The sequence below is a fragment of the Marmota flaviventris genome, chromosome 2 (genome assembly GCF_047511675.1).
Source record: "Marmota flaviventris isolate mMarFla1 chromosome 2, mMarFla1.hap1, whole genome shotgun sequence".
Lineage (NCBI taxonomy): Eukaryota > Metazoa > Chordata > Mammalia > Rodentia > Sciuridae > Marmota > Marmota flaviventris.
The window spans coordinates 117,946,331-117,973,751 of NC_092499.1; the positions used below are offsets into that span (position 1 = coordinate 117,946,331).

Below are 27,421 nucleotides of genomic sequence, written 5' to 3' on the forward strand. Positions count from 1 at the left end.
AAACCAAAGTTCATCATGCTTAGCAACTGCTATGCTCCAACTCAACTTTGACTTAGCTACTTCATACTCTAAACCCCAGAGAACAGGTCTACAGTACAGGCTCAGTGTGAGAGACGGACAAAATACAAACATCATGAGCAGAGTAACATGTAAGCCATAAGACTAGTCCAGAGTAAGGTGGAAATGAAATCAATTACAGACAGGATTCCTGAAATGTAAATTGTTTTTAATATTTTTAAAAGCACACAGAGGTCCTGGTTTATAAAAAAATAAATATATAACATGACAAATTTATTCATGATCCTGGCACTCTTACGAGGTCAAACTCTTTAATGAATGTGTCAATGAAAACATAAGACATACATGATCTTTTATACATAAGAGATGGAAGCAAATTCCAGTTGTAAAAGCAAATTCCTTCAAGGCTCAGAAAGAACAAATATTAGTCTTCTGTTGCAGGAAGCATATCCAGAGCTGGGCAATGAGGAGGCAATGCCCAAGCCACAGGAGCCTTTGATCAGCCAGTCTACAATATAGGGAGCCAAGGCAGGAAGGCACAGTCCTTCAGCTCACAATGCCACCAAGGGTTCCAAACAAGAGAATGAATGGCTCAAAGGCTTATCAAAGATCCAAGGTGGGACTGTCTTGTCTTTACCCGTGGCTCTGACCTAAGTTTGAGAACAGGAGACTGAGAAGATATGCTCATTAAATACTGTCGCTGTAACACTGAATGGAAGTCTTGATTCTGCTGCAAGTGGTAAGCTGAGAGACCCAAGAATCTCACATCAGGCTTTACCAGAGCCCACGGTGGTGAGTAATGAAGCAGTCCTCTAGTAAGCAAGGAGAGAAAGACTTTCTCTGGCTGACATGCTCTTCAGAGTTAACTCTGGCTTAAAAAATACTTGACAACACTGCATAAATTGGGGTTTTAGAATTGAGGTTTTTTTACCCCTGTAACTCACAACACAAAAAATAAAAATCCAGTCTCGTTAGTAGATAGCTAAGTTTTGATTAAAACCTGAAATGTTTTTATGTAATCGCCAACAGGCTGGAATGTATCTGTACAGTTTAATCTGCTGTTGTTTCTTTGGCTATCTTCCCAATTAGATCTAAAAATGGTTCTGACACCCTGAATCTTGTTTTCCAAACCACTTTCTTCCTATAATTAGCTACAATCTTCCTAAAAATGAGGATGTACTTCTGAATAGAAAAGTCCTTCGGCTGAAATGGCATCTCCAAGGCCCACAGTTCGAATAGGGTCTTTACACACCAACACTGGTGTGAAATAAAAGGATATCCCCTCCCTGTGCCATTCTACTACTGGCTTGTTTGGGTTTAATGTAATTCTGGAGCCTGCCTCTGAATGGGAAGTCATGAACTCTTGGGGTGCCCTCAGAGACACTCGGCTGGTGTCTATGGTTTTGGTGGCACAGGCCTGTATCCCAGCCACACGAGCTCCTGCTGCCACGGCTGCAAGCTGGTTGGCCCAGTGTCCATCCACAGTTGCCAGGATGTGGTAGACCAGCGTATGGAAATGGATCCTGGTAAGGTCCGAGGCTCTGCTGTTAGTCCGCCCATGTTCTTTCAAGATCCAGAAGAGGATATCACTGACCATGCCCACATCAGGAACACCATTCCAGGAGGCGAGAGAAGCATGTGGTCCAGATGCTGACTGGCTGAGAAATAACAGCTCCTGTTCATTCAGCCCAAGAGAAGTCACTGCAGAAAAGACCTGCTAACAAAAACAATGACAGGTCTCTTTCTGGTGGGTATAACCGAGCTCCTGAATCTTAGGACGCAGCCAATGACTAAATGACAGGGAAGGCAGGCAGGCATCTTTCTTATCAGGCCTTCCTGTGACTGAACTCATCATTTCAACCATTTCATCTCTAACCACCTCCACCTTCAGGATCACTTGGGAAAAACTGCAAAGTTACCAAAATGCTGTTTCAAACCTAGTCTTTTATTATGTACCATTCAGAAAGGGTGGAGGTGAACCTATTTTGTATTTCCTTCCTTGGTGCCTAACTTTTGCCTGTGTACATGCAACAGCCACTCTTATCACTGCCAGGATATGGCTCTTGGCCAAGTCCTGAGTGTCAGCAGGCATTATGCCAGGAAAATGGAGAAGACCTGAACAATGTATAGTCAGGATCATAATGGCTCTGTGGACATAACACCAAGAAGCAAGAAAATTGTTTCACGTTAGAGCTAAACTACTTAAGCAGGTGAGAGTTAGGAAAATAGTCTTCATTGAATAACAACATGTGGAAAGGGAAACAGGAGCCACTGAGCCCATTTTCTATCTTGTGGGGAACCACTATGTCTACCTCACTGTCTTCCTTAGCACTTCTTTTGTTAGAAACAGGTAAAGGTTTCTGCAGGAGACATGAGTCCTTGAGTATGTACATGTATGTGTGTGCATGCCCATAAAATAATAATGGCCTATACCTTTGTTGTTGAAAGCCAATGGCTTTCATTTCCTGCATGTTCTGTGCTAAGAAGGATGAAAGCCAATGGCTTTTCATTTTCTGCATGTTTTGAGCTCTAAAGAGTTCTCTCTCTTCATCCAATTCTTACTGTAACCCTTGGATGGAAGAAGGCACTGCCTTCAATTTACAAACCAAGGCTAGGAAGGGTTAAGGAGACTTTCAGAGGGGGGACAAAAAAAAAAAAAAGCTTTTTTTAAAAGTGAAAAAATATTCCACCTCAAAAAGAAATACAAGTAAAAACTACTGAAAAACACCAAGAGTAAACTCAGTTGTAAATTATGGGCTCTGAGTGATGATAATGTATCATTGTAGGTTCACTGATTATAACAAATGTACCCTTTGGTGAGGGGTGCTGATTGTGGGGGATGCTGTGCCTGTAAGGGGCTCAAAGGGCATATGGGAGCCCTGTTAATTTTGTTGTGAACCTAAAAACAGTCCAGAAAAATAAAGACTGTTTTGCTGGGTATAGTGGGGCATGCCTATAATCCCAGCAACTCTAGAGGCTGAAGCAGGAGGATTGCAGGTTTGAGGCCAGCCTTGGCAATTTAGTAAGACCCTGACTCAGAAAATAATAAAATAAAAAGGACTGGGGGATGTAGCTCATGATGAAACACCTTTGGATTCAATCTCCAGTACCAAAAATAAGTAAAATTTTAAAAGTTTTTTTTTTCTAAAAAAAGAAGTAATTTTTTAGAAAAGGGCTAGAAGTGTAGCTCAGTTCTGAGGCCAAGTTTGATCCCCAGCACTGCAAACAACAAAAACAAACCCTACACTGACACTATTTTTCAACTGCCAGACTGATACAAATGCTAATTTTTAATCCCATTCCAGTGGCAAGAATATAAGGAAAATATTCACACAGAATATTTGCTGTGTATGCAAAAGCTAAGTACCACAAAGGCACATATTCTAAACACTGCTAGTGGGACATAAAGTGTAATTCCCATGGAAGGCAATCTCAAACCTCTAAATGCTTTCTTAGGCTTCAATCCAGCAATTCCACTTCTGAGAATTTATCAAATGCATAAACTTGCTCACAGGCAAAATAAAACAATGTACAAGATTATTTACTGCAGCATCCTATGTAAAAGGGAAGGACAGTCACCAATCAGAATGTCCACAAAAAAGGTCAAACAAACTGAGAAGCACCCCACACTCACTTTCACCACATCATTGTGAAAAGACTGAGGTACTCTCTAAGTAACAATACAGTAAAGATCTCCAAGATTTTCCAGTGGGAAAAAAAGCAAAGGGTAGAGCAGTGTGTTCAGTATGTTGTGCTATTTTTTGAGTAAAATAGGACAAAAAAAAATTTATATTTTTATATAAAACGTACAAATAATATATTCCTGTATCATACATTATAACTCAGGAGATACAGATAAAGCTAATAAGGAAATTACAAAGGGTAGACAGATGGAGGAAGGGGAGAACCAGAATGAGACTTCACTGTGTATCTTTTAATACTTTTCAGTTTTTGAACAACACATTACCAATTAACAGGTTAAATAACAATAAAACGAAGAGTTAAGTAATCTGAACTCACAGAGCTAGTGAATGGCAAAGCTTGCATTCTTATGCCTCGCTCACTCGGATTTATGCTAACCACTGCTGCTATCCAGAAGCAGGAGATAAATTCCTACATGTCTGGTGGTGAGGGGGTCAGGTTCACCAAAGTTTCCTTTTTTGGTGCTTCTTAAAAGTTTAAGTAAAATCAGCTGAGTTGGGCTTTCAGTTTTTCATGTTTTGAGTTCTACAAAAACCATTCACTTCCAGAGAAGCAATAGGACTCACAGGCCCTCAATTTACATTGCCATATCTCCCTCCCTCTCGACTGAACTTTATCACTGAGTTAGTCTTTTTTTTTTTTTTTAATATTGAGACAAGGTCTCACCAGGTTGGTGAGGCTAGCCTTGAACTTGCAATCCTCCTGCCTCGGCATCAATTTGTTGGGATTACAGATATGCATCACCCCACCTGGCTCACACGGCCATATTTCTAACTTACTATGAAATCTTGACCTAGACAGTCCTGAATCCTTATTTGGGTCTTCTAGTTCTGAATGACACAACACCCACATCTCAGTGAGACAGTCCCTGAGCCCAAATACCTAGTCCCACTGGACAAAGGAGCTTCTCTGCAAGGCCCAATGAGGCCAGGGCTAAAGGAGGACACATGGGTTGCCCACAGGTGGTTGGTTACCTGATGCACAATGCTGTTCATGAGCTCCCTGTTGGTCATACTGGCCAGCTCTAGGTGAACTGGAACACCAGTCGGGATGTCAGAAATGGAAGTTACAACCTGGAAAGAAGAGAACAACACTGCCATTAGAAATAAAAGGAAGTCAGGCAAGAGGGAAGAAAAGATGAGGTCCTGAGCAGTCTGGATGCCCCCGGCACCTGCCTTCTTTGTATCCTCTGACAGCTACAAGCAACGTGGACAAAAGAGAACTGCATTCTGCAGAGAGCCATCAGGCTTATAGAATCAGAGGCCAAAGAACTGCCCCTTATTGTTCATGCTGCCAGCCTATTCCTAGGATCTAAACTAGGCGGTTGGCTTCAACTGCCATTCAGATCTACAGGAACTGCAGCACAGGTGATATGAAGTGAGATGGCACAGATAACATAAAGGACATAACTACAAACCCTGCAGCTTGTAGCCATGCTCAGTTTAGCACAGGATGCAGAGGCTCAGGCAAGAAAATTATCTGACCTGTCTGTCCTACTCTAGCTGCTTCTAAGGTATGTCCTTGGGAGAGCATGAGCCAAGGCAAGGCAGCACAAGTACAGAGGCAGAGAGAGAAAGGAACCTGGAAGGAAAAAAACAAAACAAAACAAAACAAAAAACCTAGCTGGGGTCTGTGAGATTCTGTAACAGTGCTGTTACCTCCAAGAGTCTCTTCCTCTGCAGCTCCTTGCTTTGTCCCTCCATCATGTGCAATCCAGAGAGGACCACCAGGTCAGGCTGGAACTCTTCCAGGCTAGACACAAACACCTCCAGCATATTCATGGCCCCGTTGGAGAGGTCGTGAGAGAAGATGAACCGGTTGGCATGGGGAGCTTTAAAATGGCCCCACTCCTCCCCTAGAAAAGCCCAGTCAATGGAAAGAAAAGGAAGAGGCTTTCAGTCTCCTAGCTGTGGAGGCACTTGCAGGTGTCTCCCTGGAGCCCTGGCTCTGAGCAGGCTAACTGATGGCTGAGTGGGTCCCAATAATAATGGTCGAAGGTCAGCTTGGTGGCCACATTCATGCTGGTAAATTGGTAAAGAAACAAACCAAAAACCTAAACCCAAATACAGCAAAAAAAACAGAAACAGTGTGAGTCTCTTATGCCTTTTTCAAGAGGTTACCTTTCTCAAGGTCATTAGCTCCCCTGGAATTCCAGGAAAGCTCTGCTGTCTATTGAGCTCCCAAACACTGGACGCAGTTATATTGTGCATGACTTCCAAATGCCATCACACGAGGCATACTCCTGCAGATAGGACTGGTTGCCATTCCCAAAGTACATTCTACCTCACAGCAATGCTCTAGGACCTTCCACTTAGTTGGAATCTAAGAGCCAAGCTGACTGTACCTCCTACTCTCTGCTGCTCTCTTGTGGTTTCTGGGCACTTGATCCAAAGAGTGAGAATATCTGGCTGCTCCGCCACTTGGGCAGGAGTTGCTTTGGAGTAATGACTGCTCAAGGCTACATTCAAGTGCTACTTTCTCCCTAAATGTGAGTCAGGAAAGACTTGCCCCTACCTAAGCAGATTCAATAACCTCCTTACCAGAGGCAACACTATTGTATTATAGGACTTGGCACATGATTTTGAACTAATTGTTCAAGTGTCTATCTCCTAAGGTAAACTGTGAGCTGAGGGTAGGGCCTGTGTAGTCTTCTACCATCATATTCCTACTACCTCACATTGAACCTGGTTTGTAGCCATATGAATGAATTAGCAAAAAAATAAAAAATAAGTGAATTAAGAAAACAGATTGATGACCTAACGGACCACAGCAGCAAAAAATACAGGTATTAACTCCAAATCCAAGATTTCCCAAATTAACAAGACTCTGTACAATTACACTGATACTTTCCATACAACAAGACACTACCCTGCCCTTGAACAGTGACACTGCTGGGAACACAGCCTAACCTAGCCTAGGACAAAAGAGCCACACAGCATTCAAAAGAAACTGATTTCTTCAGGGAATGACAGAGGCAAAAATAAACAGGTATGGACAAAGAGAAATATGGAGAGCTGCTTATTGTTTCCATAGGACATAGGACTGATGAAGTAGCCCAAGAAGCAGACAGATTGGAACAGTCAGTAATAATACTCAGTGCCCTTCTTTTCTCACAGAGCTTTGTATTCATTTCTATAAGCAATCTCTTCTCTCAATTTACCATCCTGCCCTTTGACCACTCCGGCTCACCGGATTCCCAGCCCTGAAAATGAGCTGCTGTGGAGCTGTCTAGTAGGACAGAAAAAGGAAAAAAAAAAAAAGTTTGCAAATCCTCTCAGAATTTACCTGTCCAGGTTAGAGAGAAGCTGGGGATGGAGTTAAGAAAGCTGACCCAAGGGCTGCAACCACCAGATTATGTTCCCTCCTGGGGCCTATGAAAATGTAACTCAGCACAAAATTTCACAGAAGTGCACTACTTTGTACAAAGAAAAATAAGACATAGGAAGAAAAACTGAAATGTAAGGCTTACAAAACCCAAGAATAGAACCAATCTCGTTTTGAGACAAGCTATCTCCTTACCTCCACAAGAGGCAGAGCTATCAAACATAACAGCAAAGTCCAGTTTGAAGATCCTAGTCTCTCCATTATGTAGTCACCACAGGAATCAATAGAAACCAGGAACTGCAAAGGTGCCTAGTTCATGCTGTGGGCACCAACAGAAATGGAAGAGAGACTAATCTGGACTGGTGGTGGTAGCACCTTCCAGTCAACAGTCATTGTCACTGAAGAGTGAAAAATGTCACTTTTGTTTGGGGGCGGGGGAAACCAGGGATTGAACTCAGGGGTACTTGGCCACTGAGCCACATCCCCAGTCCTATTTTGTATTTTATTTAGAGACAGGGTCTCAGTGAGTTGCTTAGCACCTCACTGTTGCTGAGGCTGGCTTTGAACTTGCAATCCTCCTGCCTCAGCCTCCTGAGTCACTGGGATTACAGGCGTGTGCCACTGCGCCTAGCAAAATTGTCACTCTTATTTGGGAAAACTAAAATGGAGAAAAACTCCTTGGGCATCATTAGGTATGAAGTACCTCCTGCAACATTCTGCCCTGATTTTTAGATCCTGCCCTTGCTAAATTTCAACTGATTCTAATAAGCACCCAAAAGGGAACCAGAAGCAAACAACAGTTCTTTTTCATACTTGGAGAAAGGTACAATTGTCAACAAGCACTATTTTTTCCTATCTTACATTATAGATCATTACTCCAGTAGGTGAGGTTCTCTTAATTGTGTGATTTGGAAGCAGTTCACTGAAGAGTGTTAACTACTCCTCTAAGGAGCCAATTAGCTGTTTGCATATTTGAATCTTTAATGTGAATTAATAATGTGTTTATCAGAACTCGAGTGATTTCTGAGTACAGGAAAAGATACAGCAAAGAACACACAGACTCAAAATATGTCCAGGTATTTAAGGTTCTCGTAGAAAATTAATCTCTAGTCTTTATAACACAAAAAATCTACTTGTGGGGTGGATTTGGCTTTATAAACACTGAAATATCTTTTTTTAAAAAAATATTTATTTTTTAGTTGTAGTTGGACACAATACCTTTATTTATTTATTTTTATGTGGTGCTGAGGATGGAACCCAGGGCCTTGCACCTCCTAGGTGAGCGCTCTACTACTAAGCCACAATCCCAGTCCCCTGAAATATCTTATAATAAGAAATAATGTGAGGTTAAATACAAAACACTCCAACTCACCTCAGGGAAAAAATAAATTACTCCAAAGGAAGCTTGCCAGAGGCCTGGAACTAATCTAAGCAGCTTGGGTAAGTCAGGCCAGAAGGGTCCTGGGCAGGATTCAGCAGAGCTGAGGAAATATTACCTGCCCTTCTCTTTTCTTAGTAATAAAGGGAAGCTTCACAAATGTGTGTTTAACATATTTTCACTTTTACTCAAGATGCCTGCTTTCCTACAGCCTGATTTCCACTGGGTTCACACCAATTTGGTTTGTAGACTTGAGAATTTTTCTCTCAGTCTCTGAGATAACAAATGATAACAGCTCTGCAGATCAATGGACTTGAGAAACTTGGTATGGGGACACAAATAGGATCCTACTAATTTACAAAGATGAATTTCTGGCACAAAGCCAAGTCTGAAGATGCACAGCTTATTACCATTAATACCCTTCCCTTACCTGCTTGATACTCCAAAATGAGGTGGAATTCGTCTACTTCCTGCAATGACTCTGGTGGAACAAATACATTGTCATCAAGAAGTTCATGTAGCTTTGGACCAACTGGACCGCAAAGAAGAACCTGGAGATAAGCAATGTGAAGTCAGTCTACCAGATCTGTTTCTTTTCCAACAATCTGAACAATAACCACTAGGTACATTCAGGCCAATTCTATTCATTTCAACAAAATACTGAATCTAATTCAATTCCAAAAGTCCTTGGTTTAGAGGTTTGTAGCACAGGAGGCTCTTAACAGGGGATAAGCCTCTGGAAGTTAATGCCACAATGTACCCAGAAACAAGAAAATGACCAAAGACCAAAGTCATAGTTGTCAGGTGCCTATGCAACTACTACAGCCCAGATACCCTGTTATGAACTGAATGAATGCTCCCTGAATTCAGATGTTGAAGCTGTAACCCTAATGGAATGGTACTTGGAGATAGAACTTTTAGGAGTTACTAAGATTAAATGAGATCATAAGAGTGAGGTCCTAATCAGATAGGACTGGTGACCTTATTAGAAAAGGAAGAGAGATCTGTGTGAACCAAGAAAAGGCCCTGTGAAAAACAAAACAAAACAAAAAACAGTGACAAGGCAGCCTCTGCAAGCCAGGAATCTTAGAGCCCTTACCAGAAACAAAACTTTGCTGCAACTTTGATCTTAGACTTTCCAGTATCCAGAACTGTTCAAAAATATTAAAAAAAAAAAAAAAAAAAAAAAAAAAAAACACCTAGTTTATGGTATTTTGTTATTATGACAGCCCAGGCAGACCAAGATACACCCTATTCCCCTACATTATCTTTTTAATTCACATTCATACCCTGTGTAGGCAAATAGACATGGGATATTGTTTGCTCAAATATGACAGATGCTGGGGATATAGCTGATTGGTAGAGTGCTTTAGCATGAATAATGTCCTGGGTTTAATTCCCAGCATCACAATTAAAAAAAAAAAAAAGAGGAGAAGGAGAAGAGGAAGAAGAAGAAAGGAAGGTAGGAAAAGATTGCTAGATGAAAACAATCATTTGAATTTTACACAGTACAGAAAAAGAACTTCTGAAACTGGGCACAGTGGTGCATGCCTGTAATCCCAGCTACTTGGGAGGCCGAGGCAGGAGGATCACAAGTTGGAGGTCAGCTTAGCAATTTAGTAAGACCCTGTCTAAAAATAAAAAAGGACTAGGCACGCAGCTCACTGTTAGAGTGCCCTAGGTTCAATCCTTAGTATCTCCCTCCCCCAAAAAAGCACTCTACCATACTTAACCTTTCAAATATGAGAATTAATGAGCAACTCAATTTAGAAAGTTTAGGGGGAGGTACTCTGCAACTTCTCAATACCTTTTTCTTCAACTCCAAGATGGGCCTCCCCCTGGCTATTCCTTCTAGAAACCACTTCACATCTGCTGCCACCTCTCAGTTCCAGTAAGTTGCTGTTTCTGCCATGCCCTCAAGGACAGGATAACAGACTCAAAACCATTGAATTCTGATGGTGGAGGGGGCAAATTAAGATCCCCAGGAACCATCTACATTGTTTCAAATTATGCCCCATCCAGAAATTTCAAAAGGCATTTCAACTTGCTAAGTAGCTGCCTGTTTGTATACTGCTTTGTGCAGAGGTACTTTCATGTATGTAATTAGAAATCCCAGCTTCTGGTGAAAATACACCTCCCTTGCCTTTCTGCCTTGACATGGGCACATTACATGCCAAATCTGACAATTCTTGCCTCTGCCACTATTTTCTTTCTGATTCTTGGCTAGATTTACCCTCCTACCTAGAACACTAAAAAAACAGACAAAACATAAGAAACAATGGTTTTCAAAATGCTTGGACATTAGGCAAAGCACAATGATCCCTAAGAAATGAAAAAGCCAAATAATCCAAGTAAACCCCACTAATTCCTCAGCATGTAATCATGAAAGAGTTCCTGGATATACAAAAGCCGAAAGAATTCATTACTGGCAGACCTGCACCACAAGAAATGTTAAAGGAAGTTCTGCAGGCAGAACACAAATGATACCAGATGGAAACGTGGATCTAACTAAAGGAATGAAGAGCACCAGAAATGTTAACTCTGGATAAGCACATAATATTATTTCCTTATTATTTTTTAAAAGATCTGTTTAAAGAATACTAATAATGTAGAGTGAAGTTTGTAACATATGTAGAAGTAAAATACACTGTGAGAATAGTACACAGACTGGAGTAGAGAAATGGAAGTATGATATTCTGAAGTTCTTATAGTGTAATGGAGCAGTAATATCACTTGAAAGAATACTGTGATAAGCTATAGATATACACCATAAACCCTAATGCAGCCACTAAAATAAGATGTACAGCTAATAAGTCAGAAGAGATAAAATTAAATATAGAAAATAATTCAAAAAGACTATGGAGAAAGAGGAAAGAGAGAAGATAAAAGAACGGAACAAACAGAAATAAATAATAATGTCACACTAAATGTAAATGGTCTAGGGCTGGGGATATAGGTCACTGGTGGAATGCTTGCCCAGCATGCATAAGGCCCTAGGTTCAATTCTCAACACCAAACAAAAATGTAAACAGTTTAAGCATCCCAATTAAATGGCACAGATTGCCAAAGTGGATTAAAAAGCAAGCCCTAACTATATGCTTATCCACAAGGAGTACACTTTAAAAACACAAATAGGTTAAAAGCCCATGGATGAAAAAGATATGCTAATATTAATCCAAAAAAAAAGCTGTGATGGCTATTTTATCAAATAGAATTCAGAGCAAAGATTATGAAATCATTTTCTTTATCCCTGGTAAGGAAAAGGGATGAATTCATGAAAAGAATGTTAACAATCCTAAACATTTATGCACTGAATAAAAGAGCTATGAAATACACGAACAAAAAAATTATAAAACTTCCAATAGAAATACGTATCTGCTATTGTAGTTGGATACGTCAATACCCCTCTCTGAATAACTGATAGATCAAATAGACAGAAAAATCAGTAATGATATACACAAGACACACAAGGCTTGAACATCACCAATAACCAACTTGACCTAGTTGTTACATTTACAGAACCCTCTACTCAACAATAGAAAGACCCCTACTTACTCTTGAAAAACTTTCAAATACACATATAATTTCACCAAGAGAGATCATATTCTGGGCCATTAAAAAGTTTCAATAAATTTAACAGGTCATGGAAAACATTTTCAGACTAGATCAGAATTAAAATTACACCGCTAGTCCAAGAATAGTACATCTTAAGAAATCAAAGGATTACTGAAAATATCTTGAAATGAAAACAAAAACAACATATAAAATCTGTGGGACACATTTAAAGCAGTACTAAAGAGGAAATTTATAGCACTAAATGGCCTGTATCAGAAAATAAGAAAGGTCTCAAGTCAATGACCTTAGCTTCTTACCTTAAGAAACTAGAAAAAGAAGCTAGTTGAACCCAAAGTAAACAAAACCCAATGAAACAGAATAGGATGCATAAAAATCCAAAAGTTCACTATTCATTGAAAAAGAATAAAAATCAATAAACTTCAAGCCAAATCACTTAGGAAAATATGAAGACATAAATGAACAATATTAGAAAGAGCATCATTATAGACTCTACAGAACTTCAAGGGATAAAGGAATATTATGATTAACTATGCCAATAAATTCAACAACACGGACAAAATGAATAATTCCTTGAAAGGCACAAACTACCAAAGGTTGCTCAAGAAACAGAAAATCTGAATTTCTCTATATCAAAGAAATCAGCTGGGCATGGTGGTGCAAGCCTGTAATCTCAGTGGCTCAGGAGGCTGAGGCAGGAGACTCACAAGTTCAAAGCCAGCCTCAGCAAAATTGAGGTGCTAAGCAACTCAGTGAGACTATCTCTAAATAAAATACAACATAGGGCTGGGGATGTGGCTCAGTGGTCGAGTGCCCCTGAGTTCAATCCCAGTAACCTGCCAAAAAACAAAACAAAACAAAGAAATTAGAGTTGTTATCAAAAGCCTTCCCACATTGAAGACTATAGGCCTAGAAAAACCTACAAACATTTAGAGAAGGCCTAATACCAATTCTATACAAACCTTTTTAAAAACTGAAGAGGAAGAAAATACTTGCCAACTCATTCTTTAAGCCTAATATTACCTCAACAGTAAAACCAGACAGACATAAGAAAAATACAGACAGCATCCCTCAAGAAAACAGATATGGGCTGGAGTTGTGGCTCAGTGGCAGAGTGCTTGCTTCACGCATGTGAGGCACTGGGTTTGATCCTCAGCACCACATAAAAATAAGTAAACAAAGATATTGTGTCCATCAATAACTAAAAAATAAAAAAAAAAACTGATGCAAAACGTTAAATAAAATTTTAGTAAATTGAATTCAACAAAACACAAAAAGGATAATTAATACATGAGAAATAAATAAGGTTTATCCCAGGGATGCCAGGTTGGTTTAACATCGGAAAACCAATGTGATTACCACATAGCAAACAACCAAAAACCAAAAATCATTTTACTAGATGCTAAAGCAGCATTTGACAAAAATCCAACATCTACTCAGATCAAATCCGGAGCCATGCACATGCTAGACAAGTGCTCTACCACTGAGCTACAGCCCTAGCTCTCACAAATATATTTTTAAAGGCACTGCCTCACTCCTGCATCTGGCCATTCTTCTAAATTTGCCTTTACTATATTTGCCAGGGTCTATTTCTGAGATACACTATAGCATGGCTATTCAGAGTATGGACTCTGCAACTAGATTACTTGGGTTTGAATTCCCACTCTACCCATTACTAGGTACATGACCTTAAGCAGTTTTAATTTCTCAAGGCCATGCTTCATTTTCCCTCTCAAGTGGAATATAATAAATGGGCTTTCTTTATAGGGTATTGAGAGGATTAAATTAGTTCATATCTATGTACCTGGAATATACTGAGAATTTTATAAGCATTAGCTATTATCATCAGCATTGGAAAATACCTCTTAATCTCTGATGGTTCTCAGATGATCACCTGATCCATGCTGGGAAGCATTTCACCAAGTTAAACTGAATCTCTTTGAGAGAGCAGTGGTAATTATCTTTGAAGACTGTACTATTACCCTAATAGTAATTAGAGTGGTAATGTCATGCAGAATGTGGCATTTGGATCCTAACTAGCTGAATTTGGACACGTTACTTAGTCTCTCTGGACCTCCCTCTTATCTTTAAAATTATAACACTGTTGTGAGGACTGAGTAAGAGATCTTTTCTCGTACCAAGGCCAGACTTGTTTTTTTGGAATGCCTTCCACTAAGACCAGCCTCAGGTCCAACTTCTCCGGAGACCAAGAGCAAATGATGGTTTCAGAAGAGGTCAATACTGAAAGGTCAATCTTGTACTTGCCCACAACAGTCCAGTGTGTTAGTTTTCCAAAGGATAGAATTATTTCTCAGGACCAGGAAGGTGCCTTGTGGGGAACCATGAAAACTCCCAAGATTCTGATGAGAAGGGCCTGGGCTCGCTAAAGAGCTTATGACTGAACTTTTCTTTTTTTGTTAACAGATAATGTTTCCAAGAGTTTACCCTGGAATTTCTAATCATCTCTATTTAGAAGTTTATTACTATCATAAGGATAATGACTATAAAAATCTATATTTTCCACTGTAAAATTTCATAAGAACTTCAATCCTTTTTTTAAAATATATTTTTAGTTGTTGATGAACCTTTATTTATTTATATATGGTGCTGAGAATGGAACCCAGTGCCTCACACATTCTAGGCAAGCGCTCTACCACTGAGCCATAACCCTAGCCCAGAATTTTAATTCTTATTAAAATATAAATGTTAACACTTTAATATACTCTCTCAATCTAAAGTATATTTGTCTCCTGGTGTACAGTGTGGCTCTTTTCATAAGTGCTCAGTAAATGTCTGTTGCTAAATTTTGAGAAAGAAACAAACACACTGATTTTTCCCCTAACACTGCTGATTATCTAGCCATATTTAACTAACTTTCTCTCTGGCTTTTCATTTCATCCCTGATCCAAATTATATTTTTATGTTGGTTCCCCAAGTCCAGAGCACTGTTCATTGTTTCCTTCTCTGTCAGCAGCCACAATCACCCTGTACCTGTCCATTTATTTACTCTCTTCCTTGTTACCACTTATGGTCTAGCCATACCATGATTCCAGTGATAAATAAGTCTCTCCTCTTTTGGGTGCTCTAATCCAAACCTTATCGTTTTGTAGTATGACAGCAACAATCTCCAAGTTGGCTTCCCCTCCTCAAAACTATTCCACTTATAGCACAGTAAACTTCTTACTCAGATGTTATTTTGAAATAGTAATCATTTTTAATTCTACTTATAGCAAATGGTTCAAAACTTGAAGACACTTTTCTATCTACCCTCATCTAGTAGCATGAATTTTCAACACTCTAGATTCAGGCTTATCAACATAGCCAAGTACATTCTCTCTCATAACTTCCATAATCCCCACATGCTCATAACCATTACTTGATGGCCTCTCAGGGTCAGAATGCCTTGGTTTGGATACTAGTTCCATTATTTACCCTCTGTGAATGTCTTTGTGCCTCAAGCTTCCTTATGTTGAAAGCAAGGATGACAGTACCAACTAGCTTTATAAGGAGTGTTGCAAGGATTAGTCAAATCTATGTAAAACACTGAAGACAATGCCAGGCACATAGTAAACACTTAGAAAGTATTAGTTACTACTACACTCCTACTAATACTGTATGCATCCTAACAAGAGGTCCACAGTCTAGTGCAGAAGCAGGTAATCCTTAAATTGAATCAAGGAACAAATATCCATGCTTGCTCCTAAAATTACTGAAACAACAGAAGGGTACAAATTTTAATCTGGAAATCTGACCTACCTTTAAATCTGAATTGGTTGCAAATTTCTGTCCAATTAAAGCTGCATTTCCTCCTACATAGTGCTGAAAGATAATTCAAGGTGATTAGGCAGTATTTTAGCACAACTAGTTACCCAAGCTTAATAATTTTTAATGTTAATAATCATAGTACATTTTTCCCCAAATATTTTGAGGTGACTTTACAACAAATACACAAACAAGTTAATAAAACACAGAAATAGACAATGAGTAAAATGTGAAGAAAATAAATATGGTAACCTGAAAATTAAAGTGTGACTGCTGTAACTATAGATCAAATTTGACTGAACTTCTGGGCCATCAGAACAAATAAAGAAAAAACACAGTGTGGCTAGGTCTTGTCAACCTTTAAAATGAGTATACATCACTTTCCTCCTGAATCATTCAACTTTTTTTTTTTTTTAAATGGTGCTGGATATGGAAACTTGTGCTACCACTGAGCTACACCCCCACCTAAAATTTTTCTTTTTCTTTCTTAATCTCATGCCTGCCCCTTCCACAATCTGCTTGCAACTCTCCAAGTCAGCCTTCCTCTTGGCCTCTGGCCTTTAGCAGGTTCCTCCCCTTCTCAGCTCCCCTTCTCAGCTGCTGCCTCTTCTGTGATGCCTTTTCTGTACCCCTTCCTCAGTGACATCTCAGCTTCCATAACTATCTTCCCCAGACAAGATTACAGACCACTTCCTGCCCCTCTAATATGAACCCATATTACAGCCCTTGCCTACTTTAGTTATCATCATCTGGACACATGAAGAGCATCTTCAGGGCAGGGACCATCTTTTCATAAGTGCTCAGTAAATGTCTGTTGCTAAATTTTGAGAAAGAAACAAACACATCGATGTCTTGGGGAATATATGGCTCCCTGGGAGTAAATTCTAAAAGGCAATGGCTCTAACACAGGAAAATATTTTCCTCTAATACATCTTTCAGCTTGAGAGAGCAGATCCTTCAAGGCTGGTGTTCCACGTTGCTAAGGATGGATCCATGTACCTTAGAAACCTGATGAATAGGCAATAAGGCTGTTGTTCAATTCTGAAGAAACCTAATCAGTAGTTCTGTCTGGGCTAACAACCTTTAGCCCATGCAGAGGCATAGACTAAATAACTCCAGCTGCTAGCTATCACTCTCATCCCACGCTTTGGGCTGACTGATCTCTGGATTTAAGTGGGATGTTAACAGTTCTTCATAGATTAATTTTGTGATATGCACGCTTAAGTTTGACCTTTTAACAAATCTGATTTCATATTTTATTTAATAATGATGGCTAGCAGAATTTACTAAAAGTTCTTGGGGGATGGGCTGAGGCTGTGGCTCAGTGGTAGAGCACTTGCCTTGCACGTGTGAGGCACTAGGTTTGATTCTCAACACCACATAAAAATAAACAAAGCTATTTAATTAAAAAAAAAAATCTTGAGGGAAATTATTAAGATATCTGCAAAATGGATACCAGATTTTTCTTTTTCTTTTTGGTACCAGGGATTGAATCCTAGGGTGCTTGACCACTAAGACACATCCCCAGCCCTTTTTTTATTTTAAGACAGGGCCTCACTAAATTGCTGAGGCTGTGATCTTCCTGCCTCAGCCTCCCAAGCTGCTGGAATTATAGGTGTGTATAACCATGCCCAATTCAGATTTTTCATATAATTGTCACTGTTGTTCATCAGGCAGCCTACCTTACAGTTTAAAGGATTTTCAAATGACACCAAATTGTTGTTAGAAGTAACACATTTTAGGTTTTAAAATGTTAAGAAATAATAGACCACCAAAAACGTAAGATATGAGTTTCTGTAGATTTTTTTTTTCGTTATGAAACAAATGGTAGGGTCAAAGCAGAAGTGGTTTAAATACCATGATCACAGAGGTTTCTGAGCAGTATACTTATCAGATTGGAACTATCAAGATTCTCTAAAAGACCAGACACTACTAAACTAAGCTGTCAAAATGACCATAGAAATTTTAACAACTTGCTGTTTCCTTTAGAAACTCAGCTGGCTAACACCCCTGACAATTTTTAATGTTCAAATAGGCAGCTCCAAAGGACAAAAATCTTTAAAATCTCAAGTCATCAGTGATCCCAAAGGTTTGCCTGTGAAAGGTACCAATTAAAAACAGCATTAAGAGCTTCCCTGGCTAGAATTCAGGCCTGGTCTGGGATGCCCAGTTGAAGTAAGGTCTCAGATGAGGAGAATTAGCTGGGGTGGAAAATGTTCAAACAACCAGAATTCAGCCTCAAGAGGCATGAGGACACAGCAGCAGGCACACTGGTGAGATGGAAAGAGCCACACTTGGGTCTCCAGGCCCAGTACTCTTACTCTATGTGATCCTCACCCCCACCCCAGCCTGGACCATTAAGACTCCAGGGCTTTATGATCACCAGGTGAGCTTGAAGACCACTGAAGTTCCATCCATCTGACTTGTTCCAACCCAAAGACTACTGGTTCTCAAACGAGGTCATCAGACCAATAGCATCAACCAGGAAACTTGCTGGAAAGGTAAATTCTTCATTCCCATACCATATCTACTCAATCAGAACTCTGGGAGTAGGCTAGGAATCTGTTTCAATAGCTCCTCCAAGTGATTCTGATGCACACTCAAATTTGAAAGCCAACAATCTAGACCAGTGGTTTTCAATCAGGGATCATTTTGCTTCACTCCCCTTCCTGAGTATCTAACCAAGGAAACACATGTTTTTTAGCCCTGGGGAAAAGAGCTGGAAAGGATGCTAAACATTCCACTACTGTCACAGGACAGTCTTCCCCACAAAATAGTATCCATGTTCTATTGATAAACTCCTTTTTGGGACGGGGTTGTGGCTTAGTGGCATAGCATGCATGAGGCCCTGGGTTTGATCCCCAGCAACACACACACACATAGAAACCCCACTGCATGAGCAGAACAAAGGTATGGCCCCATCTCTCCTTTTCCCAGTTAAAAGCTAGTCTACTTTTCTATGGGTTTGGCCTTGTTCTCCTGCTTAGGACTCAGACACATTAAGATTACTACAAGTTATCAAAAATAAGCATTACAACTAAAACAAATTAATAGACAATGTTTCCTCCTTTTAAACATAGATAACATGAAAAAGGCAACTTTATGATGAACAAGAACCAAAATTATAGTAAACATGCATCACTAATGTTGTCTGAATTAAACTGACTAGAAACAGAATTAATAATAAAACATGAGATACAGTTTTACAAAAAGGGAAAACACTGCAGAATTGGATTTCCAATGGTCACTGTCATGAGGCAAACTGGAGGAAAAGTTGCCATATTAAAAAGGCTTCTTTTGGGGGCTGGGGATGTGGCTCAAGCGGTAGTGCGCTCGCCTGGCATGCATGCAGCGCTGGGTTCAACCCTCAGCACCACATACAAATAAAGATGTTGTGTCCGCCGAAAACTAAAAAATAAATATTAAAAAATTCTCTCTCTCTCCCTCCCTCCCTCCCTCCCTCTCTCCCCCCCCTTCTCAAAAAAAAAAAAAAAAAAAGGCTTCTTTTCCCACCCTTAATTTACTCTTGGTGAACTAACAGACCTGGGCTCCTGGGAACTCTGATGCTATTTGGGCAACATCATGAAAGGTTTCCTTGTCACTGAAGAAGCGCTCAGCAGCAGCTCCCTTCCCCATGAAGTGGACGAAGGCTTCTTCCAGATCATTCCTTGAATGCAGAACTGCATGATCTCTCCCATTCCCAGGACTCAGGCCAAGTGCCTGCAAGAGCTTCACGCCTGAGAGCACGACATCGACACATGCATTGACTCTGAAAGAAGGAGGAGAGACATGTGAAAAGAAGCAGCCATAGCACAGGAAAAGCACCTTGGCTTTTAGCTGCAGAGAAAGGTTTCAGAGAACTGTATTCAAACAGGGAACAGCTGAAGTGGATCTGCTACCTTAACTGGAAAGCAAACAACATGTGGCAGAAGGAAAATTACTTTATCTGGATATATGTAATGGGATAAGATCAGAACCTTTTTTGAAAGTTTGGCAAAAATTTATACTAGTTAAAAAAGTGAGAAAACAGTGCTTAGCATTTCAGAACAAAGCTATCATGACAATAAAAATGTAGCATTTCTAAGGAAATACTAGCAGAGCCAAACAGGATTCACAGTGTCTTGGGCAAGTCACTTTAATTTCTGTGAGTCTTAGTTTTCTCATCTGAAAAAAATGGCAATGATATGAATAGTTAACTCAGAGAGCTACTGTGAAGATTAAATAACCAACGTTTAGGAACATTGCTTGGTGCAAAGTAAGCAAAATATATTTTGGTCAAAAGCTAAATATCAGTCAGGTATGGTGGCACACACCTATAATCAATCCCAGCAGCTTGGGAGGCTGAGACAGGAGGATTTCGAGTTCAAAGCCAGCCTCAGCAATGGTGAGGCTCTGAGCAACTCAGTGATACCCTGTCTCTAAATAAAATACAAAATAGGACTGAGGATGGGGCTCAGTGGTTGCGTGCCCCTGGGTTCAATCCCTGGTACAAAAAAAAAAAAAAAAAAAAAAAAAAAAATTCTAAGTTCCAGACAACTTCCCTCCAGACAGATTCAATACCTAAATGCCCAAATACTCCCAGCTGAAAGCCTGCATTGGAAGAGCTGAGTGGGGCTTTAAAAAGATGCACACTTGTGGCCTTGTAACAACTAATCACTTGACAGGTGTTTATAAGACTTACCCATGAATCTTTTTTTTTGTGTGTGTGTGGTACTAGTTATTGAATCCAGGGGCAATCCACCACTGAGCTATATCCCCAGCCCTTTTTATTTTGAGACAGGGTCTTATTAAGTTGCTCATGCTGCCCTTGAACTTAGGATCCTCCTGCCTCAGCTTCTGAAGTAACTGGGATTATAAACGTGCACCACTAAGCCCAGCCTATCCATGAACTTTAAAGGACTGGCAAGAAACTTGTGCATCATCTGGTAGGTTGTATGGAAATTATAAAATACTAAGGTTGTCTGACATGGCATCTTTTATGTGTGCATGAAAAAATCCTGGCTTACATATTTTCAGTGTTTCTTTGCTAAAGGTCATTCCTCTTTTAAAGAGAAAGGCTAAATAACTAAGGTGTCTAGATGAGGTCTTCCAGGCCCCCAACTGTCACTTCCATTTACGGCTATCCTTCCTTCTGCCTATTGGGAATGTCCCTTTTGCTAGTGTGGTTGGTGGCCACAAGCAGCTCCTAGACTCTAAGAGCAAGCTCATAGCAGACCAAGATACCTCCTAGTGATAAGGGTGGCTGATATTCAGTTAATGCTGAGCAGCTTTGAAACCTAAAGTTCAACTCATTCATGAAGAAGGCCCAAAGAACTGGATTTTTAGCATGGAACACATAGCTATGTTCTCTTCTAATCCACTTCAAAAATCTCTCAGTCTGTAAACTAGCACACCAAATCATTAATGGTAGCAAACTGAAATTGGGCAATTACCATAAAGGAGAATAATTTTACTTTTAATTAGATAACATTTCTCATTTTTACAACTATGTATTACTTTTGTAAGTTTTAGATCAATGTAACTTTAAAAGGCTTGTATGTGGGCTAGATATTATTTATATCACTTTTGAAGATTTACAAGGGCAGGAAGAGAGACATTCCTCCTCCTGACACAAAATGACTTAAATCCTCATCTTAAGGGTCCTTTTAGTAATTCTTTATCTATGGATCCATGTTTTGAAAAGATTTTTGCCCATCAAATAGCATTTAAATACTCAAATTTTCTTTTAAAAATCAAAAATATAGATGACTTAACTGGAAGAGTATAATAATGGGTTACTGTGCCTTTCAGTGCATAAAACACACGGACAAGCAGCAGGTGCTTAAGGATGTTTTAATACACGTCTTTCATAGCCTATGAAATAAACCAAACACACCCTGCAAACTGGTCTCATTCCCATCCCACAAAGGGTGCCCTTTACTTCCACTAAATGAACATTAGATGTTTAAAAGTGAGCCTATGAATAGGACTGCAGGTATCTCTTGGCTCTCCAACTTCAGTACACTCCTGAGCTTCAGAAAGTGTTTGGATAGCCAGGGATACTAGTTCCACCAAACTGGCCTATCTTAAAAAAAGAAAGTAGCCAAAAGGATTTAGGTCCTGAATCTGAACAGCAGAAGTTCAAAAACAAGGAAGTTTTACATTTAGAAATATAAGTACTTCAAAAACTATAAACATATCACCTTCTTATCTAGTTCCACTGAGATCTTAAACACAGTTTGATAAGCATGCTGGGCAAGTGCCTTACCACTGAGCTATGTCCTCAGCCCCAGAATTTGATTTTTTAGAGATAAGAGTGGAGAAAGTCAAGTTTACAAAAGTAATGCAAAATGAAAGGAAAAGTTCAGTGCATTTTGCAAAACAAGACAAACCAACAAAACTGATTTTGAGTTACAAAAAAAAATATAACTACTGAGGAGCATTTTTTATCCCCTACTTATAATCATCATTTGATAACTTTTATAAAAAGCTTGTATTAATTTTTAAAAATTACGAAATATCTCCTTTGGGCCAGATACCAAACTAAGTATTTTTTACATATGCTTGTTATATAATACTTTGACCAGAGCAAGGATCTTCCTCTGCACTTCCTCAACAGCATCCCCAATGTAAACAAATCTCCTAAGTTGCTTTATTATCAAGGGGGAAATAGAGGGATAGGAGCTAACCAGAACCAGAACCAGAAAACAAAGCAATGCTCATTTGACCCGAAGGCAGAATTTCACACTTAAGAAATGTATAAAAAAAGATTATAGTGTGGTTTTGGAGAAAACAGATGAAATAACTGGAAAAAAACAAACAAGGCAAAGATGCCAAATGCTGAAACAAGAGGCTGCAGGGCCAGGCAGGGCACACTGGAAGCCTTGGCTTCCAGGCGACTAGTACAGACTTTTGGCTGGCAGGGTGAGGGGGACACAGTTCTTCCTCTGAGGCTATGAATTCCTCAAAGAATGATGTTTCCTGTCACCTCCATCCTGTTTCATCCTCTGTAAAATGTTTTCTAAGGCTCCTTCTAGTTTTAACATGTGTCTCAGATATTATAAGAATTATAATACCTATAAGATACAGAACTGTAGAGAAATCACAAAGGTCTGGGCAATTGTGCCTAGGCTGAATTCTGGATGGCACGTCTGCAAAGAGAAAGGAACCAATCTTTATGAAGTACCAAGGGATAGACAGGCATTTTTAGATAGAATATACCCACTTGCAATGTTCTGTGAGACAGGTGGCCATTACTGCTTTCAGCTAAGAAAAGTGAGATTGGAGTTAACCAACATTCCAAAGGCTACAAACTGAACAAGCCTAAACTCAAACCCAGATTTATCTGATACTGAAATCCGTGTAGGGAGCATATGCAAGCAGTTTTAGATGAAAGGATTAACCTTGTGTTCGGACACAATAAGAATGTGATCTAGCTAGAATGGAGAATTCATATCAGGGAGAAGAGCAAGACAGATCAGGGCAAGGACAGTTATAGGGGAATCAATGTTAGGATGAGGGCTTTATCTTTTACCCAAAGTTCAATAGGTACCAGGGTCCAATTTGGAAGCACGGGAAGACTCACAAAGATGTGATAGCCTTCAACCCAAGAGCTAATATCCTAAAATCTGCAACCCTGGTCCTTCATGCATTCTTAAATTCCAGCCTTTCATTTTTACCAGCTGATGGAGCAGCTTCCTTTGAAATCCCACAAGGTGCATTTCCCTTCCTCTGAAATTCAGCTTAACTTCCTCCACAAATCACCTTTTTCCTAAATCTCTTAATATGACAACAATGTGGCATGACTATGAAACCTGAAATGGGCTTAAATTGCACCTTCTGCACTTGATAGCTGTGGGGTCTTGGGTAATCAATGAGTCCGAGCCTATTTACTCATCTGTATGAATAGATGACAATACTGGTATCTGCCCACCTCATAAGATTCTTATGAGAGACCCAAAACTAAAAACCTGTCTTTTGGGGCTGCTTTTCTTTACTCTAAAACATCCAGCCTGTTATGCACATCTTTCTCAAATCTTACCTTTCTTTATCACCATTCCTAAACAATGATCAGACTCTTTTCTCCTCTCACGTAAACCCTACAATGTCTTCTTAACCAGGGTCTCCATTCATTCATTCTTAGGGCTATCACACTAAATTGTTTTGAGTATGTGCATGAGAGAGAGAGAGAGACCACAAATAGGTGTGTATTCTCCCAAGAAGTCGAATATACCCAAAATGAGATTGTGGTTCAAGTATTGTATATACTCCCACCCACCCCTCCCATATCCCCTCTTTAGGCTAAAAATCTCTTTGGGTAACCAGAAATGTTCCTAATGGACTTGTTACTCATAAAAATAATGTGAAGCAGGCTGGGCATGGTGGTACATGCCTATAATCCCAGAGCTTGGGAAGCTGAGACAGGATTGCAAATTCAAAGCCAGCCTAGCAACAGCAAGGCACTAAGCAAATCAGTGAGATCCTGTCTCTAACTAAAATACAAAAAAGGGCTGGGGATGTGGCTCAGTGGCCAAGTGCCCCTGGGTTCAATCTCTGATACCAAAACAAACCAACAAAACCCCCCAAAACATGAACGGTTGCTCAAAATCCACCTTTCACATTCCCATCCATTATTTTCAATAAATAAGTAGTGTCATTTACCTGTTTATAAATCTTTATGGCCTCCTTACCACGTACCCTCACATTAAAGGCATGTTGGAATTTGGTCCAACCTTTCCTTCTGAGCATCTTATTTCTTTACCAAAAGATTCTTGCCAAATTGCTTTCTCACATTTGGTTCTCTTTCCTAGGTGGACTTGTTCCCCCACCTTTGCTTATTTACTTTAAAAGTCTCATTTCTTTTCTAGGCTGTTACACAAGTCACTGTAGTAGAATATATTTCTCATAATGCTCCCAACAAGATGTCCCAACCCACATGTTCGTTTTAAAATGTGACATTGATATTCCTCCCATTAAGGTATGATTTAGGTGACACCCCTCCCTTAAAACCAGGTGGAACCATAACTCTGGTAAAAACTGACCCTACAGACTTTGAAGGTTAAATCATAAGATACTTTAAGGATTCTGCCTAGTCCTCCCAACACATTCCATCTCCTAATCCAGTCTTCCTGCTGTGAGAAACTAAACAGCTAGGGAAAAGCCACATGTAGGCGATAAAACCCCCCTGGAAGTTTCAGCCATGATCAATCTTTATGATGAACCCAGTTCCAGCTACCATCCAACTATAACTGCCTAAGACCCCAAGCAAGAACTGACCAGTAGAGCCCCACCAAATCTCAGATAATAAAAGATCATAAAATGGTTGTTGTTTAAGCTATTTAAGTTCTGGGGTGACTTATCATACAGCAATAGTAAATGTAAGATCATCCTAGAGCTTTTTCTGACACTCTATCCTAGGAAGAATTAGTAATCCTTCTTTGGGACAATAGGTCTACCTTATTTTGTTTTTATTTATTTTTTCCTGGCAGTGCTGGGGATAGATCCCAGCAAAGTAGGCAAGTTCTACCACTAAACCATACCCCCAGCACACACTTTGTTCTTACCACTTGAATTCAACAAAGCACTTTTCACAATTGTTATGGACAATGGTATCCTCTACCCCATCACAAATTTATAAGTTGAAGCCCTAACCAGTATGACTGTATTTGGACACAGGGCCTTCAAAGAAGTAATTAAGGTTAAATGAAGTCACACAGGAGAGTCCTAATCCAATAAGACCGATGTCCACATAAAAGAAAGAGTACCAGCAGTGCAGACACAGAGGAAAGGTCATGCATGTGAAGACTCAGGGAGAAGCTAGCCAACTGCAAACTGCAAAGAAAAGGCTTGCCCCAAACCAACCACACCGGCACCTTTTAGACTATAAGGCTCCACAGCTTCAAGAAAATGAATTTCTGCTGCTTAAGCCATCCAGCCTGTGGTATTTTGTCCTAGCAGCCCAAGCAGATCAATACAATGATGAACGTATCAGTTTTCAACAAATGAGGAAGGGACCTTGTTATACTCATATCCTCAGAACCCAGCAGACTTGAAATCGTTGATAAGTATCTGTTGACAGAACATGCATGAAGGGAGGTCAGTTAAGAGGCTGATACTTGTGGATGAAAAGAGCCTGAACTCATAAGAGGTAAAAGGAAACACATCTTAAGAACCAGTAAATGTGCTGATATGAAAAAATACAAGTTAACAATTGAGTACTTTCAAAAGCTGACACCACTCTACATAAGCTACATAAATTATTTCATTTTCAGGATAACTTTGCTCTACCTTACTCCTTCTGGCCCCAGCACTCACATAAACTAGTAGGGTACTTGACAGAAGACCTGCTTTTGTATGGTATCTTTGAGTTGATGGCAAAAGTCAAGTGGCACTGAGACAGGGACTAAAGTTAGCATAAGGGAAATAATTATATTCCTGAAAGGAGTACAAAAAAGGAGGCGTTGTGATTTGGGAGAACCTTAAATATGCAATGTCACTGAAGTCTGGGGAAGAAGAGTTTCTAGAAGGGCGTGTTAAATGAGTGGAAGGCTGCAGCAAGCTGACGATATAGACTAAAAGAAGTTGAATTTGAAAATCGGGAATCTCAGTGAAGTGGTGGTCTCCAAACTGGATAGCGTTAATTAACAGAAAACAGGGCAAAAGAAAGTGGATAAAGGCAGAGAACATTCTTCTTTCGAAGCAAGAGGAAGAATGCCGTCAAAACTGGTAAGACATTTTTGGCTGCCAAAGAACAGTCGCCCATAAAGCAAGGGAGCTGGAAGTTGGAACGATGAATGAACACCTGAACATGAAGGTGACAAGCTGAGTGAGATGTGCAAAAAGGCTATTAGGGTTGGTCCTACCCGGACAAAAGAAGGGCTCTGGGGCCAGCAGAGTGAAAACCAGTCTGAATCCCTGCAGCGGTGACGAAATTGGCTAGACCCAGACATCCGACACCTTTTGCCAAGAGGGCAACGCGGACACCGGCGCCTCCTGGGGACTTCTGAAAACCCGTTTCGACGCGGGCTTTATCTTACAGCTCGGTAGCCTCCCGACCTCCAAAGTGAACCTCAGAGGACTGAGCGCCCGCACTTCCTAGAGAGGCCCAGAGACCCAGGCCCTGCGGGCACTCACCCTACAGCCACGCGGCGCCAGCGCCGGGCTGGCTGCACGATGAGAGCGTCCCAGGCGGCCGCCAACCGGCCCTCGGGGGAAAGAGATCCCGGGGGCAAGGGCGAGGGCCCCAGCCGCAACGAGCTCCAGAGCGAGCGCAACGCCGAGCCGGGCAGCTCCGGCTCCAGCAGAAAGACGCAGCCCACGGCCAGCGCCAGGAAGCCCGCACACGCAGAGCCCCGCCACAGAGCCATGAGAACCCTGGCGCTGCAGCAGTAGCGGTAGGATCAGTTCCTGGCCCGCGCCTCTTCCGGGCTCAGCGCGTGCTGACGTCGACACGCGCTTACATCACACCTGCGCGCCACGGCCCCTCCCGAGGGGCGGGACGATGGGCGGGCCGCTGGTGTCGCGAGGGCGGGGAGCTCTCAGTCCAAATCCTGACACTTGGCGGCGCGGAAGGTGATTGAACAAAGCGTTCGCTCTAGTTCAGGCCTTGTATCTCTCCCCAGAACTCCATCCGTATCCCCAAAATAGTGGGGCGGGAATATGTTGCTTCCCCAGTAAAACGAAACG

The 27,421-nt window shown here is 40.5% G+C and overlaps 1 protein-coding gene across 2 annotated transcripts; it reads right to left on the bottom strand.

Moving 5' to 3' along the window:
• Window positions 1-205: 205 nt before the first annotated feature.
• Adpgk (ADP dependent glucokinase) lies at window positions 206-27,155 on the bottom strand. 2 transcript variants are annotated; one of them, XM_027925942.2, is made up of 7 exons: window positions 26,870-27,155; window positions 19,301-19,526; window positions 15,752-15,814; window positions 8,853-8,973; window positions 5,379-5,575; window positions 4,695-4,793; window positions 206-1,732 (listed from the first exon to the last, which is right to left on the bottom strand). In XM_027925942.2, the coding sequence occupies exons 1-7, from the start codon at window positions 27,100-27,102 to the stop codon at window positions 1,181-1,183; spliced, it is 1,491 nt and encodes a 496-aa protein (XP_027781743.2). In that variant the 5' UTR covers window positions 27,103-27,155; the 3' UTR covers window positions 206-1,180. The 2 variants fall into 2 exon arrangements, with proteins under 2 accessions (XP_027781743.2, XP_027781742.2); XM_027925941.2 differs by having other exon boundaries at window positions 206-1,735.
• Between the last annotated feature and the right edge of the window lie 266 nt (window positions 27,156-27,421).